The sequence below is a fragment of the Onychomys torridus genome, chromosome 6 (assembly GCF_903995425.1).
Source record: "Onychomys torridus chromosome 6, mOncTor1.1, whole genome shotgun sequence".
Classification (NCBI taxonomy): Eukaryota; Metazoa; Chordata; class Mammalia; order Rodentia; family Cricetidae; genus Onychomys; species Onychomys torridus.
Window position 1 is genome coordinate 32,280,501 of NC_050448.1, and position 18,110 is coordinate 32,298,610.

At 42.3% G+C, this 18,110-nt stretch overlaps 1 protein-coding gene across 2 annotated transcripts in view; it reads right to left on the minus strand.

Annotated features, from left to right (window-relative positions):
* Positions 1 to 18,110, minus strand: part of Cog6 (component of oligomeric golgi complex 6) — a 48,270-nt gene that overhangs the window by 17,725 nt on the left and 12,435 nt on the right. For both annotated transcript variants that reach the window (XM_036189897.1, XM_036189898.1), the window contains exons 8-13: positions 16,600 to 16,693; positions 11,607 to 11,735; positions 11,441 to 11,532; positions 8,480 to 8,544; positions 4,366 to 4,457; positions 2,446 to 2,563 (exon numbers count right to left, since the gene is read on the minus strand). In XM_036189897.1, coding sequence (XP_036045790.1) covers positions 2,446 to 2,563; positions 4,366 to 4,457; positions 8,480 to 8,544; positions 11,441 to 11,532; positions 11,607 to 11,735; positions 16,600 to 16,693 — 590 coding nt within the window. The remainder of the gene's footprint in view (positions 1 to 2,445; positions 2,564 to 4,365; positions 4,458 to 8,479; positions 8,545 to 11,440; positions 11,533 to 11,606; positions 11,736 to 16,599; positions 16,694 to 18,110) is intronic.

Consider the following 18,110-nt stretch of genomic DNA (forward strand, 5'->3'; position numbering starts at 1 on the left):
TTCCTTAAATTACATAATTACATTTGTTACATATTGAATATAACCTGGTTTTATTTTGTTTGTAGCCCAAATTGTAAGAGTAAAAAATCTCCACAGCAGTGGTATCTATCACTGAGAAGCATCATCCACTCTCGGAGTTCAGTGTCAGGCTGGAGCTCTTGACTCCGTTCTCTATCAAGGGCCCCTGGAGAATTCCAGGTTGACCCAGAGGCTATGCACTTGGAGAAGTGGTTCACAGAAAATAAGTTCCACTAAAATTTTGACCAATAAGTTTAAATCCTGGATCTACCCCTTAAGTCACTGTGTGACCTTGGGAAGGCTAAGTTCTCAGAGCATCAGAGGGACTCTGGAGGACTGGATGGAGCCCTGTATCAGCTCCTGACCAGAACCCAGTCCCCTTAGGAAGTGGAAGCTAGGCCTAACATGTCACTGCTGCTTGGAAGCACCACCGGAGGGACCCTGTGAACTTCCTTTTTGCTCTTAGTTCTTTTTAATACAACAAAGAACTTATGCAAGTATGAGATTCTGCCTATAAAACTTTAAAAAGATATCAGAGTACCTTCAACTTTAACAAATAAGTACTGGAAATGGAACAAAATTTGGCAATTAGAAGTCTTTGTAAGAAACTACAGCTTTGTGTCAGACAGAAAAAGAGAAAACGTTTAAATGTCAGGATTTATTTAAGAACTTTTCATACATAGAAGTCAATGAGTAGTTGACATCAGTAGGAATGGCGAAGCGACCTGTGGAGATACTTTCTTTGATGAAGGTAATATTAACAAGAGAAAGTTATGAGATGCACGAGCAAATAAGAAAACATGGTCCAGGACTACCAAAGGAAAGGATGAAAGCAACGGCCACAACAGACACAAACCTAACGCTACAGGTGAACGCAATGACTGCAATGGAAATTTCACTACCGGGTTCAGCAACAGCTGTGAGCAGGCACGAAAAGTGGCCAGTGAACTTGAGGAGGGGCCAACTGCAACCATCTGTCTGTGGAGCAGAAAGACACGGAGTGAAATGAAAACGAACAGAACCCCATGGGACCCCATCACCAACCTCAGCATAATGCGAAGTCCAAATAACAGAGAACAGGAGCAGGAAGTATTTGAAGAAACAATGGAAGATGAACATTGATCTCAATGGTCAAGCAGGTGACTGAATCTCAACATAAATCTGCAGTGGTGAGATGGCTCAGTGGTGAGGAACACAGGCCATTCTTTCCACAGCACCTAGATTCAATTCCCAGTGCCCACATGGTGGCTCACAACTTTCTGTAACTCGTTAAGATTAACAACCAATGTGTCACCAGAATGCACTAGATGTCACATACTTAAAGGTTGGGAGAAGTAAAATGTCAGCCAAGAATTCTATTTCTGGGAAAAGCAGTCTTGAGAAAGCAGGAGAAAAGGATACCACCAAGACAAAAACTTTTTTAGTAGTTTTTGTTTGTATTTTCTCTTTGTGAATGAAAAGACAACTTCATGAAGATGTAGCACATTGCTGTCTATGCTAATAGCAGCACAAGAAAGAACAGAACTGTACAGAGGACGGAAGCAAAGGAAGTCATGGAGAGACGGGGGATGAAGACTCAGACACACAGAAAACAGAGCAAACTAAACAAATCCCACACTCAGGAAGTCAGCCAGAGGTAAATGGTTTATACACACTGATCAAAAGGCAAAAACTTGAGGATGAATCAACTTTTTACAAAACCACAATCAAACTGCATGTTATCTTCTAACAAGTTCAAAGGAAAGGACATAAAATAGAGACTTTGCAAACAGCCAAATGAAAGCTAGCACAGCCACACTATAAGGCAAAACACCAGGAAGATAAGTATCTCTAAAAATAAAGGCCATCTTCTGATAAAAAAGGATCAACATGGAATGGAGGATACAAGTGTTACCTCCATAGAAGCATCAAGCAACAGAACCCTAAAGCTGATAAAGAACAATTATTCGTGCTACAGAACTCTGCAGGTCTCCCGGGTTTTGTTGTCTGTGTGTGTGTACTCCATGGAGTTTTCTACTCATGGTCATAAACGTTCACGTCTATCACGTCTATGACACAAAAGACAAAGCTGCATCATGGGAAGGTGAAACAATGAGACTGTTTCGAGAAGCATCTTGTAAGTTTACGGTTTCACTGGCCCTCACTAAGAGGATTAAGCTCCTCTTAGTTACAAATATTTGGAAAACTCTGTATTAAAAAATGTTTAAAAATGAAATAAAAAGAAAAAGAAAACAAGATAGTGAAACTCACCTTGAGATTTTTCTCCAATTAGGATACAGTTAGGCCAATGCAGAAAGATGAACTCTAACCTGAGGTACACTAAGCTTCCCTAACATGAATTTAAAGGGAAAAAAAAAAATCACTGAAGTAAAAAAATTGAAAGCAGTCCATTCGATGCTGCAGCTCCGGGACACGGAGCACACCCACCTTGTCCATCAGTTTACTCGCATGGAGACTCAAACTGTTGAAGAATATTTTTTTGCTTAGCAAGTGCATTTCTTCAATTGTCGTCAGTAGAGTAGCTGCACTGTTTCCAACGATGCCACTAAAACAAAGAATATTTCATTTCAGATCGCACAACAAAAGCCAACACAAATTCAGCTCACTGAGCATGGTGCTTTAAAGAGATCTAAATATGGAGGCTGGAGAGAGGCACAATGAATAAGACCGCTTGTTTTCAAGCTTGAGGGCTGAGTAGGAACCCAGAGCACCGACAGAAAAGCCATGCTCGGCTGCATGTGCCTGTGACCCCAGCACTGGGGGCCCCAGGAACCCTCTGACCACCTGCCATTCTCCTCTAGGCTCCTCATACAGAATGGCCTATGTCTCTCTCTCTCTCTCTCTCTCTCTCTCTCTCTCTCTCTCTCTCTCTCTCTCACACACACACACACACACACACACACACACACACACACACACACACACACACATACATACACCATGAGGTGAGAGGAGGGGACGGACATACTAGGAGAATGATTGACCTTGTAACAAAAACAGAAATAGATATAAATAGGAATGTGTGTGTGATCTATTCACTAAAAATAATCAGTCTAGTTTCATAAAAATGTCAGTTTTCTTTTCATTTGAGTAAGGGGATTAAAAAGGGAAAGAAACAAACTAAGTTTGAGCATCTGTAGTATGAGAATCTGAAATGTGAAACCATGTACATCATTGTTCAGAAAGCTTCAGATTTCAGAGCACTCAGGATCTGGGTATTTTGATGAGTGGTGTTGGGTTGGTAAAGACTTTTATAACTACTCCACAATTCTGGTCCCAAGCATTCTGGGTAAGGTTCAGTCAACCTGTACCGTGCTTCCAATACTTCATAGCATAATTTAGCAAGGCTGAGAGTCAGAAATGTTACCTGTGACATGCACAACAGACATACATCTTGATTACACAGCAAAATCTGGCTTTAATTGTTAAAAAGATAATCAATAGCTCTTACTGATTTGATAATTAGATTGCATAATACTGAGTTCTTTTCATTAAAACCAACATATCCTATCAACATCTTATCTATAAACTAGTTACTCACATGCAGCTGCTTAAGTAGCAGTGTATTTAGACTAATTAGGAAAAATGTCTACTTTGAAATAATTAATTATATTAGCTTCTTCGTTAATATTCAATTTTCTATTAAATAGATTATTAGATCCATCCAAAGAGATGTCTCACTTTATTGCAAGGAGATAAGTATGTACACTTATTTTCCTCACTGATATACTGAAAGAGATTTTAATTTTAATATATTTAGGTAAGACACATGGTTTCCAATCCTACAAACTTACTTTTTTGGAGAGAAGATGAAGCTTTGTCTATGTTATCATTCAAGCAAAACTAAATGCCAATAAAGAATTGAGGACATTGGTGCCCAGATGACACAGTTCACTTATGTCCTAGTCTACCCATACGCAGTGGCTCTGGTTGTCATGGATCTCATTTACTAAAGTAGCAAGGCTTACTTTGTAGACCTATTTCGTTATGTACATTGAATGTGTGTGTGTCTGTGTGTGAGATTCTGTGTAAGCAATGGCTCTGGTTGTCAAGGATCTCATTTACTAAAGCAGCAAGGCTTACTTTGTAGACCTATTTTGTTATGTACGTTGAATGTGTGTGAGATTTTGTGTGTGTGTGTGTGTGTGTGTGTGTGTGTGTGTGTGTGTGTGTGTGTGTGTTGTTTCTGGTCATGCATGGAAAAGGAAGGGAGAAGAATGACAGCCCCCAAGGCATACAGGTACACTGAACATGCAGTCTCACATGATACACACAAGTAGAAACCGGAGTGTATTCTGACAACAGAGAAACACTCCAGGGGATGCAGCACATTTACTCTTCAGTTACCTGACTGTATGGTGGTAAAACTTGAGGAGGTTAGAAATTTTATATAATAAAACTGCCCCAGGTTCAGCAAGTATTACTTGTTCAATTCGAACCTATGAAAACACAAAGAAAAATTCCTGAACATTGATTTCTTAAAAGTATATCTTTTCTTCATTAATGATGGGGTATAAACAACATAAAAGTACTCAAGAGACAATTTCATTATTGTTGCAATCACAAAATGCTTTCTAAAGAAACTTTGCATATTAAGTCATAAGATAAAAACACTTTAGTACAAATTCTTAAAAAAGACTCACAATCTGCAACATTTGACTCAAAGCAGGTAATACTGAAAACCAGGGCAGGGCCACCCTGAAGTTTGGCACCACAGCATAAGTAGATCTAGTTGAGACTAACTGCAAGAGCAGCGCAGCATTCCTAAACACAGGTGCTTACTCAGCACCACTCATAAAAAGGGAAGAAAGAATTCTGCCTGCATCACATCATTTGTTCCTGTTAGCAGAGACTAGGAAAGCCATGAATGAACACTGACGTATCTGTCCAGCTATAAGGCTACTGGGTTGGAGCAAGACCTAGTTGAAGATGAACTTACTCTTCTCAGAATCTTCTAATTAACTCCTACCACCCACTGCTCTCTCCCTTAGTGAGCATCCCTTGTTACCGATGATGCTCACTCCATCTATTCTGTCTGTCCTTACGCTGCTACTCCTCATTATCTTTCTGCTTCCTAAACACAGACATTGTTTCTTACATCCTTCAATCTCTGCAGCATCTGGTACAACCCTGCAGACATGTTCAACCAGCCCTTTGAAAGTTAAGGTTTCTCTGTTCTTTGATTTCGGGATATAATACTGTTAGCAAATATGTATGTACATTTTATGTGTAACATTTTACAAAGACCTCTTTAGTTATGGAGATTAATTTATCTTCATATTTGCATGTCAATGAAAGTGACTCCTCTTTGGCAAGAGGCAATAAAACAAGGAATGACATATTTAAAAATCATCAGTTTCCATAAGAACATCTTTCTTGGTATATGTGTGTATGCACACATACACATACACACACACACACACACACACACACACACACACACACACACGCACACGCACGCACGCACGCTTCATGCAAGTGTGAATACCCTCCATGCTTATGTAGGGCCAGTAATCTACCTATGGTGTCCTCCTGGATCACTCTCAACCTTGTCTTTTGAACAAGTCTTTCACTGAACCTGGAGCTCACTGGCTAACCAGACTGCTTGTCAACAAGCCCCCCGCGATTACAATGATATATTACATCCCTAAAAATGGTGTTGTTAAAATCTTAACACAATTATTAAACTATAAAGGCTATTAATTATAGACAGATGGAGGCATCAATTCTTCATTCCCACTCCCTTCAGAAAGGAAGTGAGAAGAGCAGATGGTAGACAGAAAAGAAGGAAAGGGGAAGGAAGGAAGACAGAAATGACAGACACCCACCTCTCAACCCTGAGCGCTCAGGGGAGTGGCACGGTGGAGTCAGAGCAGAGGCAGCACGGACAACCCGGAAAGGAGGAGTGTGACAAGTGCCACACAAAGAAACACCCTTCTCACGAAGGCCACAAGACACTGGCTGTTCAGTAAAACCAAAAGTCTTGGGGAAAATGCAACCCTTGTACAAGAGGAAAAAAAAAAACCCTACAAAGAGACTAAAGATATGAGGGCAGCAGCGCCTGGAGAACAGTCCTCAGGAATGCTTGAGGACAGAGAGGAAGTGTGGGGCACAGAGCTGACGTCCAAGTACTTGGTAAATCGCCGTCCTTATTAGGGGGACAAGGGAGACGCGGGGAGATGCTTAAAGGGGTAGACAGGATGCAGGAAATCTAACAGCAGCAAAGCCAGGACACAGGGGACATGGGCAGTGCTGTCCTGTTAATGCCAGAGCAAGGATGGGACAGAGGGGAGAGGGGGAGAGAGGGGGAGAGGGAGGGAGGCGACACTGACAGGCCCCCATGTCCTGACCTCTGTCTAGGCAGAGTAGAATGCCCACTCCAAGCCATGAGCTACCCAGCTCCATTTCCCATGCCTCTTATCTCTGTCTGTACATCTATTTTCACAGAACGCATAATTCAAGGAGGTCAGGTGCACATGGCACGTTAAACATTTTATTAGAAGAGATGGAACATTTATGGGAAGGAAAGGCTGTAACCCATGGACCTGAAGAGGGTAGACTCACAAATCCTGGTTCCCCTGTCCAGGAGTCTTACTGTGAGTCTGATGCTGAGGAGACAGCATTCTACATACAATGGAAGTCATTTTAAACAGACTACAGAGTTCTTAAAACAGACAAAAAACCAAAACAAAACAAACAAACAAAAAAAAAACCACCCTGTAAATCAACAGGCTTCTGTGCTGGCTATTTTTCTGTCAACCTGACAGAAGCTGGAGTAATTTTGGAACTTCAAATGAGGAAATATTCCCACCAGACTGGCCTGTGGACCAATCTGTGGGACATTTTCTTGACTGAAGATTGATGTGGTCAGGCCTGGCTCACTGTGGGCAGTACCACCCATGTGCAGTTGTTCCTGGACTGTAAAACAGATCGGGCTGAACAAACCATGAGAGCAAGCCAATACACAGCACCCACCCACGGCCTCTGCCTCAACTCCTGCCTCCAGGTTCCTGCCGACTTCCCTCAGTGATAGAGTGTGATGTGAAAATATGAGCAAAATAAGCCATCTCCACCCAAGTTGCTAATGACCATAAATCACAGCAATAGAAGCCTTAACCAAGACAACTTTCATCTTAATACATATTTTTCTTAGTGATGTACTTACTTTATCTCTAATGTAAAATTCATTCTTATTAACTTTAAAGCAGCTAAATGTCTCCTAGTAACATGGTAATAGATGTTTGGGCTGTTAAGTAAAGTTGTAGGAAAATAAAATTTTGGGGTGGTGGTGTTGAGACAGGGTGTCTCTGTGTCGCACAGATTGGCCTCAAACTTACTATGTCCTCCAGGTTGGTCTCAAATGCAGTATCTTCCTACATTAGCCTCCTAGAATGCTGGGGGTATAGGTATGAGCCACCACGTTTGGTAAGAGCTTAATTTTACTCTCTCTAACTCTTTTAACAACTGTCAGTAGCATACAAAGCAGGTAAAATGTATATGGATTATGACTGTCTGAACATCATACTGGCAGAAGTATTTCATTTGGTGGAAGACATAAAATAATATCAAGTACTTATTATCACGTTATGGTAATATTTGAATTTATCAACATAATAAACTTCAAAAGGTAGGTCATCTGAGGTTTGTTTACCTAGATCAAAACACCAAAGAAAACCTTAGAAATAGAAAATATTCAGTTTATGATAAGACTACATCATAAAACTTAATGTCTACATACTAAAGGGAAGTCAGTCCACTGCCAAGCTTTCTTTGAATCCATAATGGAAAGAAGTCTGTGGTGGGTGCAAGCACTGTGAACCACACACCCATCTGCCTCACACACCCTCCAGTGTCTATAGGAGGCACTGAGCATATGAGTGGGGGAATTCATGGTTGGTATGTAAAAATGAATAAAAAGATTTCCTTAAATAAAAAAGAAACATGTCAAAAATTATACTTAACAAATCATCCTCACTCATCCTATGGGAGCATACTATAGCACAGAAGAGTTAGGTATGGGGACAAGAGCAGAACGTGTTCTGAACCTGCTGACTCCAGAGCCCACCCCCACATGGCAAGTAGTCCGGCAGCGGCAGCGACAGGTAACTATGCTCATATTCGGACTAAGCATTATTTATTAGGATGATAAACAAAGGCGGCACTGTGCTCAAGCCAATACAGTAGTACACTCATTCCCCTGCTGGGCCAGTCGAATGCCTTCCTTGCTCGCTTGACAGTGGCACAGGAGGTGTAACCCAAAGGTCAGCTGATGAGTGTAAACTAGCTATTCCCACTTTCTTAGAGAGCAGGCAGTGGTTTCAGTTTAAGTGCATTTTATCAGTCTAGTTGATGTGTGACTTGACAAAATTATGGCTCGATTTCAAGCTGTTACTTAGCAATTTCTCTGAACTAAGACCATGTCAATACTTTGGTCAGATGCCAGAAAGCACAAACTCTTTACCTTTAGAGGCCGACACACACCCTCAGTGATATGTCCAACAACTTCTTGAATATTTTCCTCAACACCTAAAATTAAGTACAACATAATTATTTTTCCCAAGTTATACCTAACTTCTGTAAGTTTTAAGAACTTTATTAATCAAAAATACTTATGATTAATGTCAAGTATGGCATTTAAAATAAATAGCAACATTTTGTTAAGTATAATTTTTGACATGTTTCTTTTTTAAGGAATTTTTTTAATTCATTTTTACATACCATGAATTCCCCCACTCATCCTCCTCCTGCTCCCCTCCAGCCTTTCCCACCCCGGCCCACCCTACCCCCCATCCCCTCCTCTAAAAGTGTAAAGCCTCCCATGGGGAGTCAGCAAAGCCTGGTACATTTAGTTGAGGCAGGATCAAGCCCCTCCCCTCTGCCGTCAAGGCTGAGCAAGGCATCCCACCATAGGTAATAGGCTCCAAAAATCCAGCTCATGCACCAGGGATAGATCCTGATCACACTGCCAGGGGCCCCTCAAACAGACCAAGTTACACAACTGTCTCCCATATGCAGAGGGCCTAGTCTGGTCCCATGCATGTTCCACAGCTGTGAGGCATGTTTCTAATGCTAGTAATTAGTATGTGTCTATAAAATGCTGATAATTAGTGTGAATGATGATTAACAAAATGAATTCTGTTGTAGAATATTATTTTAAGATGTGCTACATTTGTTTATGCTGTGGAATATTTGTTTAATGATGCAAAGATGTGTTGCATTCTTTTATGTTGCATTTGTTTAACTCTGTGAAGCTGTGTTACTGTGCCTGTCTAAAACACCTGATGGTCTAATAAAGAGCTGAACAGCCAATAGCCAGGCAGGAGCGGGATAGGTGGGGCTGGCAGACAGAGACAATAAATAGGAGGAGAAATTTGGGAAGACAGGACCGAGAAGGAAAGAGGCCAGCCACCCAGCTACACAGCAAGCCATGGAGTAAGAAGTAAAGAAAGGTATTTAGAATAGAGAAAGATAAAAGCCCAAAGAGGCAAAAGGCAGACGGGATAATTTAAGGAAAGCTGGCTAGAAGCAAGCCAAGCTAAGGCTGAACAGTCATAAGAAAGAAAAAGACTCTGATTTATTTAGGAGCTGGATGGTAGGCCCCCAAAGAGCAAAGAGTTTTAAAAAAAAAAACAACTACAGAACCCTTTTGTGAGGAAACTGAGTGGGGTACAAAGCAAACCCCACACCAGCCCCACGAGCTGGAAGAGGTAGGGAAGGCACAGCAGGACGGTTCTGCAGATGCCTCACTGGCTGAACACTGACCATGCCACCCCAAGAAACACTGGTGTTGCTGCGTGCTGATTACTACCAAGCACCACACATTCATAAGGTAAGGCAGACAGCCAACCACTTTCATTTTCAGAGTGAGGCTCAGAATTGAACCTGACAATAACTTACCGTCAACCTTCTGAACACTGTCTCTCACATAAACTTTCCTAAAGGCACCTTCAAGGAAACATCCCTCCTCTACGAGAGGGGGCGGGGCCTCACTATGTAGCCCTGGCTGGCCTATAATTCCAGCACTTAGAAGGCTGAGGCAGGAATGAGTTTGAGGCCAGCCTGGGATACACAGTAAGACCATGTAAGACCATGTTTCACACAAACAAAAAGTGCAAACTTCGTACCAATCTAAGACATATGCTTCATCAAAGAAGCTGAGCCTATGACGTAAGTGCCACCACCAACTTGTACCTGGCTTCTCCTACAAACCACCTGATGAGCCACAGGGATGTACAGCCACTCTACGCCACTCAGATGATACTGGGAACAGTATTTCTCCCTACTTCCTATCAAAATCAGAACACCTTTAACTTACACACTAAATGCCCAGGCTCTAAAATAAGTCTCTTGTACTGCTTGATCTCATCAACTTGACTAGACATTCAGTTATTAGAATCATTGAAGACACAAATATCAGGGTAAACTGTGAGGGCATTCTAGAGTGGTTTAATTGAGGCAGAAGACTCACCCTAAATGTGGACTGGGCCCAAACTGATTCAAAGGGGAGAAAAGAATAAGAGTGTCAAAGGCACACCAGTATCATCTCTCTGGTTCCTCACTGTGGACCGCTATGACGGAGCTCCAGCATCATCTCTCTGCTCCTGACTATAGACTGCTATGACGGAGCTCCAGCATCATCTCTCTGGTTCCTCACTGTGGACAGCTATGACGGAGCTCCAGCATCATCTCTCTGCTCCTGACTATAGACTGCTATGACGGAGCATCATCTCTCCCTGTTTCCTGACTATGGACTGCTATGACGGACCCCCTCCCCCTCCTGCTCCCATGCCTTCCCTGTCCCAGCAGAACTCTTTCCTTTTGTTATTGCTTTTGTTGGCAATTTTATCTCAGCAACCAAAAAGAAGCTAACATACCTCTTAAGAAAGTTATAACTAAGGAAATTAGAAATTCTATAGACATCAGCAACTCTAGAATATAGTCATTGTTCCCCCTTAAAACCCAAACAAACATTTTAAGCACCTATGGTAATTATCAAAATAAAGAGCTTTAGAACAGTCCCCTGAGAATGAAGAGTCTGGGTGGCAGAATTAAACCAGTACAGCTTAGTGATGTAAGGAACACTCAGCCTGTTCACTGCATCCTTGCCTCTAAGTGTAATGCTGAGGGTTTGAGCTAATGTATGCTGGGCACTCCAGCCATGTCTTAACAGAGAGCAGCAGTCTAGTAGAAGGTAGCAGACCCTAAGCAACAGATGACAGCAAAGAAGTCTATTAAGCAGAAATGAGGCAGAGGTAGGTGTGTGTGTGTGTGTGTGTGTGTGTGTGTGTGTGTGTATGAACAGCTGGACGCTTATGTGCCATCTAAGTGTGAAGTGTTTATCTCAGTGAAGATAACAACGGAAACACAGAAGCCACATGCATTTTCTCTATTAAGCATTAGCAATAACTGTCAGTACACTGACCCTGTGCAGTTACATGCTTTAAGAGAGCTTCCAGATGTTCCTTCTCAGAGGCAGTAGCTTGATGGAGCCATGCCAGCATATCTCCCACATACCTAAAGAAAACCACCTGTTAGTGAAGATGTCCCGGGACAAGTGTCAAACCCTCTACCAGTGCCAATTACTGTACCTCAAAGGGTCATGGGAGTGCATTTCAATGGGTCTAGGTGTACCTCCTGGCCCTCCTCTCGTGAGAGCATCAATAAACCCTCGAACCACAGTACTGCGCCTGGCCGTTCCAAATTCATCTAAGGTATACCTAGAAGAAACACATTATGAGAGAAGTGGCTACGTTTCCCTAACAGACTCCTCACTCTGTGCCTAAGATCAGCAAGACAGGAAAGCTTCATTAGGCTCACGCTCCTCCAGCAGCACTATCTTGAGACCAAGAGAGACAAGCAAATTTAGTGTGCTGAACACTCAACCCACAGGTACACATCTTGCTCTTTCAAGGAAAGAGCTCTTGGGATGAGGCAGTGGTAGAGGAAGCAGCAACAGGAACAGGCTTGGCTTCATGGCAGGTAAAACATGATGCTCCAAGTGTACAGAAAGCCACATACTAGGTCCCAGAAGCTGGTTAGAATTCTACAGCCCAAACACCAAGGCTTTCCCCCACATTAAAGATTTCTTATGTTACTATAACAGTATCAAATACTCACCCAAAATTGCTACTGATCTTAAATAAAAGCTTATTTTGACTCCAATGAGACATATGAGTTGTTCATTACATTTATTCACTGGCTATCTATGAACAGTAAATGTCCTTTCTCTTCTATTAGAAGTCACCTTTTATGGCTGAAACTGGGGGAAACTTTTCTATGGTAGAATAACCGACAGAGAAGAAGCTATGAACCTGAGTGCAGGGCAATCTGGGATGAGTTTGCGGGGATGGCTGGGATCAGATCTTGTTTCCTAATGGAACTGCCATTTTTTATACCCTCCAATTAAAAGGTATCATTTTTAAGTACACAGCAAAAAATTAAAAATTCCACACCACCATTTTTAAAATCCCTACACAATCTTTTACCAGCCTAAATATTAAGAATGAATTTGGTGACTAACAAAATTTACCAACGTTTCCCCGAGACATCCAGGAGAATGATTTTCCCAGGCTCCCCTGCTTCCTTTATTATGTTGTAGATATAAATAAGACATCCATGTTCTGTTAACTATAGGAACATTGGTGGATGTTTTATTATTTACACAATTTCCAACTGAGAGAGAAGAGGGTGAAATGATGGACAGCTAGTTTTATGAACACGGACTTCTTCTGAGGACTGTCCACTCTAGTTGGAGACCTCTGCAGAATGCAGCATAGCAGAGGGGGAGAAATGCAGGGACCAGGCAGAGCTTTGTGACAATGCACAAATGCTTCATTTACCTTCTGTACTTCAAGACAATTCCGAACCGAACAGTTCTTGTTTGTTTTCTTCTCTGTGCTCTTTGATCACACACGTTTAAACTAGACAGATCTTTCTGGCAATTTACCAACTAAAATTTCCTAGATGATCCAATGACTGATAGTTATCATAGCAACACCTTCAAACCTTCACCTTTTTAAGCAGAAAAACGCCAATCTTCCTTCCCTAGACCCCATATATAATAAGGTAATGTCTGTTTCTAGGACTGGGGCCTATAAACTCCAAGAGACAAGCGAATCCACTCAGTGTTCTCAAGGGAGTGTTTACCAAGCGAGGTGAACACTGGGGTTTAACCTGGACAGTAACCTGAAGTTCTCATTTAATGTTAAAGTTAACCATCCTGCAGGATAAACACAATTTAAGAAAAACAACATGAAGCTGTTAGACATGGAACATCCATTTCAGAGACAGATACAACTAAAAGGCCATTCCCAACAAAGGTCAAACTTTCAAAATGTAGCTTTTATAAGAGTGAATAATCAAAATACATAAATATTCTAAACTTCTTGTCAAAAAAGCAAATTAAAAGAAAAGAATACTGTAGAATCTTTTTGGAATGCAATGCAAATTCATAAAAATAAATAAATAAAAATGGATAAGTTTTGTACAAGTTGCCACATCTTCAGGTAATTTGTATTCTTCAGGTTTACTAAAGGTGAAGAGTTGGCAATTTGTTTTAAAAACTTCAATTTATACTCAGCTTTGTAAGGAAGATCTGGACACTGCTGTCCATTTATACTCAGGTTGTAAGAATGATCTGGACACTGCTATCCATTAATACTCAGCTTTGTAAGAAAGATTTGGACACTGTTGTCCATTTACACTCAGTTTTGTAAGAAAGATCTGGACACTGTTGTCCATTTACACTCAGCTTTGTAAGAAAGGTCTGGACACTGTTGTTCTGGTTTCTTCGTTTCTGTTGCTGGGACAAAAACACTGGCAACTTTGAAGAGAAAGGAGTTTTTAGCTCATGGTCCATCTCCTCTGCAAAGTCAAGGCAGGACTGGAAGCAGGCCACAGCACATCCACAGACAAGCGCAAAGATGCACACTGCTGCATGCTCACTGCCTCCTGGGCCGCTTCTGCCCAGTGAGCCTTCTTCCCTCTTACATAGTTCACACACAGCCTACGCAGTGGTGCCACCACATCCACATGGTCTTCTCATCTCAATTAGTCAGGGTGATCCCACAGCACCCTGGCACATCCACAGCCAGCCTGAGGCACATAATTCCTCTTTCCAGTTGGTCCCAGTTTGTATTGAGTTGACAATGAAAACTGACAGGTACAGTGGTTTATTAATGTAACACATTAGAATTACAGTTACAATGACTAAGAAACACAAGATAGGCAAGTTTCTCAAGGACTTCAGTTGACATTTTCTTGAGAGGGCTACATACTGCTCAGAAGAAGTACGTACACTGCCATCTGCTGGTTAACAAGAAGCACCCCGCAGCCAACAAACACTTTACTAAGAAAGATTACATAAGAAAAGGTGGATTTTTCTTTCTTAGCCTTCACCACAGCCTGCTGAATGGTTGGGCTCTGCAGGCTACTTTCCTACTCAATCTCCAACCATCTCTGACAGCCCTCCAGATTCTATCACTACCCTGCTGCTTTGTGCCTTTCCGAGTAGGTCTTTTCCTCTGACTTTCAAGTTTCCCTTTGCTGTCCTGTTGGCGCCACAGACCCCTGCTTAGGCCGCAGCTTTCTGCCTGCCTCCCCACTGGCTCGAAATGTCTAGCCCACGTTGCACTGAGCATCAGTTAGGCACCTAACAGAATGAGGCCCTCCAGAGCCTTGAAAAGCAGGCAATGTTACTCTCCTCATTCTACCTAGGAAACCAAACCTCACAGAGGCTCAAGGCCTTGTCTGGGACATCTAACTCAAGAATCCACTCTAAAAGCTCACTGACATGGGAAGATGGCTCACTGACACGGGACCTGCCACACAGCCATGAGGATCTAGGTTCAGGTCTCCAGTACCCATGTAAAAAGCCAAGATGACAATGCACACCTGAAATCACAGGTCTGAGGAAGCAGAAACAAGAAGATCCTGCAGCTCACTGGGCAGCTAGTCATGCTGAATGTGTGAGCTCTAGATTAAGTGAGGGACCCTGTCTCACAGAACAACTTTAATAATAGTAACAATAGTAATTAGGTGAGTGAGAAGAACCCAACACTGACCTCTATGACATAAATCAGTCTAGGTGCCCATCAACAGATGAATACATTAAAAATTTGGTGCATATATATCACAGAGCATTAATAACAACAAAGAAGTATGAAACTTTTCCCTTTGCAGCAAAATGGATGGAACTGAAGATGTCATTTTAAGCAAAATAAGCCAAGTTTAGCAAACTGTGAAAATAATTCCCTACCTCTCAGAATCCTTGCTCTGAAACAAGGTCTACCAGGAACTGAATGGGAGCAGTGGAAGGTGGCCAGACTGATGTTACTAACACACAATGTGTGCTAGCATGGAATTATCAGCGTCCAAAATATATACGGCATTAAAAAATATTAACTTCTGAACAAGGATAAATCTGCAGCCAATGCAACACTTGCTTAAAACCAAGCACACATGTCTGAGGAACTACAAGTCTCTGACAGACAGCCATTGCCAATACTATCAGGTGGGGTGATTTCGAAGCTGCTATCAGTAGTCAGCACCAGCTTGTCATAGATGTACATTAACTCACAGCCAGTTCACACCTTTCCAACCAATTCCCATCTTCACACCATCTACTCCCTCAAAGTAGAATATTCTGCCCCCTCCCAGAAAACACCTTTTCAACCTGAGACTCACTGTATACTGTTTCCCTTAGGAAAGACACCCTGAAGGTCATCCTCCTCTCCTATCACGGGACACTTGGGCCACACAGCACCTGGAACGTGGCATTCAGAGTGTCAAAGACATATCCTATTATAGTCCATTTGTTTATATGATGTCTGAAGTTCTAGGAGCCTGAGGGAAGCACTCAGAACAGGACCTATCCTCTAACATGCACTTGTAAGCTTCATAGCAATCCTGTCATTAACACAGCTGGCACAGTGCTCGTGTTCTGTGACGTAATCGTGATAAATATTTCAAACATCGAAGAAGGGGACCCTCCAAGGGTCTCTATGGCAGGTGACTGTGGGCAAGTGGGTGGCTACAGATGAAGCCCTGGTCGTCTCTCACAGCATCAACACTTGCTGTCCTTACAGCTCATTTTTATTCTGTTCCAGTGACTTTTGTTTTAATATTAAGACAGAGAATTTAAAAATCAACAAATTAAAATGCATAGGGTTCCTACCCAAAGCATTAATATGAAGATCTTAGACGGCATACTTACAAGAGCAAAGACCTAGACCTTTTTAAAATGCCCACTGATGGAACCCTGGCTGTGAATACTCTTTTTTCATCTCAGTGTAACTACATTATACACCCCTTCCATAAGTGCATCCTCCCAGGGCTGTGTTGCTATAGGAGCTTTAGTGATGTACAATTCTAAGGGAGTTAATGAGATGGCAAACTGGCTCAGCCACCTGGCGCCACATAACTAGACAGTCACACTGCAGGGAGGACACCTTGGTCTTCTTCCCTTTATTACATGCAGCATCCTAATAACCCAGTGCTCCAATAGTACACCCGGAGAAGCAGTGACATGAACTGGTAATACTACAATAAGGGAATAACCAAAGACAAAGCAGTAAGTCTTACTTGTATAAGACAGGCCTGTCCTGCAGGGCTTCCATGGCCTGAGTTAACACTGCAGACACGTCACAGGACTCTTGTGTCAATGCTCTGCATTCACCTGGAACATAACCAGCATTATAACTTCTGCTATCTGTTCACACTTCCAGCTTTTCTTCAGAAGCAATCACTATCTCATTTTATACCTCAGATTTAACTAAAATGTGCTTGCAAGTCCCTACTATATTCCAAGAACTGAGGAAATTCCCAATCTTTCAGACTCATAGCAGTGGTTCATTTCCAGAACATGATGACTGAGAAATGCTGAGGTTCCTTAACATGGCTCTACCACTCCTGGGAGCCACGGCTGCACAGCTGGCCAACACCAGCTTAGATATTAAGGAAGCACAAAGAAAACCGAGGCAATGTGCTGCCTTTGAGGAAGTAGAGTCCAGCCACAAGGATAAAACAAACGTGAAGTTATATAGTAAAACAGCAGCATATCAATGCATCACAGTTAGTCACTGCATCACAGTGGGCGTGGACTGCTCCAGGGGGCACACAGAACCTTGTGTGGTCTTGAAGACTGAGACAAGACCTGGATACAGAGAAAGACAATAGTCCAGATGGAAGCAAACCACACAAACAAGAAGAGGTAGAGAAACAAGGAATCTAGACCTTAAACCAACAGAGCAAAGGACTAGGCATCAGTACAGGGTAATGCAGGTACGCCAGCTAACTGCATTAGCTCCAGCCCTTGCACGGTCAGCTGATAGTACCTAACATAATGCACATTCACGTGCCACTCTTGCTCAACAAAACCATCTTCTCTGATTTAACACATTATTTCACAAACACTTCCACATTTTAAAAGCAAAATGTTTCAGTCTATCTTGTGGGACTTCCAGGGCCTGAATTAACACTGGAGACACACCACAGGACTCTTGGGTCTAGGCAAAATAACCTCTTAAGTGACCTGCACTCAAGTTCCTGGAACCTGTAAATGTTACTGCCTTAGGTGGCAAAAGAAACATTGACGATGGACTGAAAATTAAAAACCCTGATGCTGGGGAATTTTCTCAAACTGCCAAAGCAAGTTCAAGGTAACCTAAAATAGAAGAGGACGCCACAACAAGTCAGAAATGAAAATGGGAGTGAATTGGCCAGACATGTGGGCTTTGAAGGTGGAAGACAAGGATGAAGACGCATCACAAGACAAAGCAAACAGGTAGGAACCCTTAGTGACAGGCGGCAAGGAAAACTCAAGACTTCATCTTTACAAATGTAAGCAACCCAACTAGTCCAACAGATGGGCAAGGAAGGGGAGACTCCGTGACGGGCCCTTCCAACACTAAGGTCATGGTGAGAACCAGGCCTGGTTTCCGCCAGACCGCCAAAATGACATACTGAGCATTCTGTCTCACCAGTGGACTAGACATTTGGAACATCAGAGCTACGTGAGTGGCATGAACTGCCCAGTCAAAGGCCGCCTTCATTTACTTATGCTAGGGCAGAAGCACTGTCTTCGCTGTTTCCCG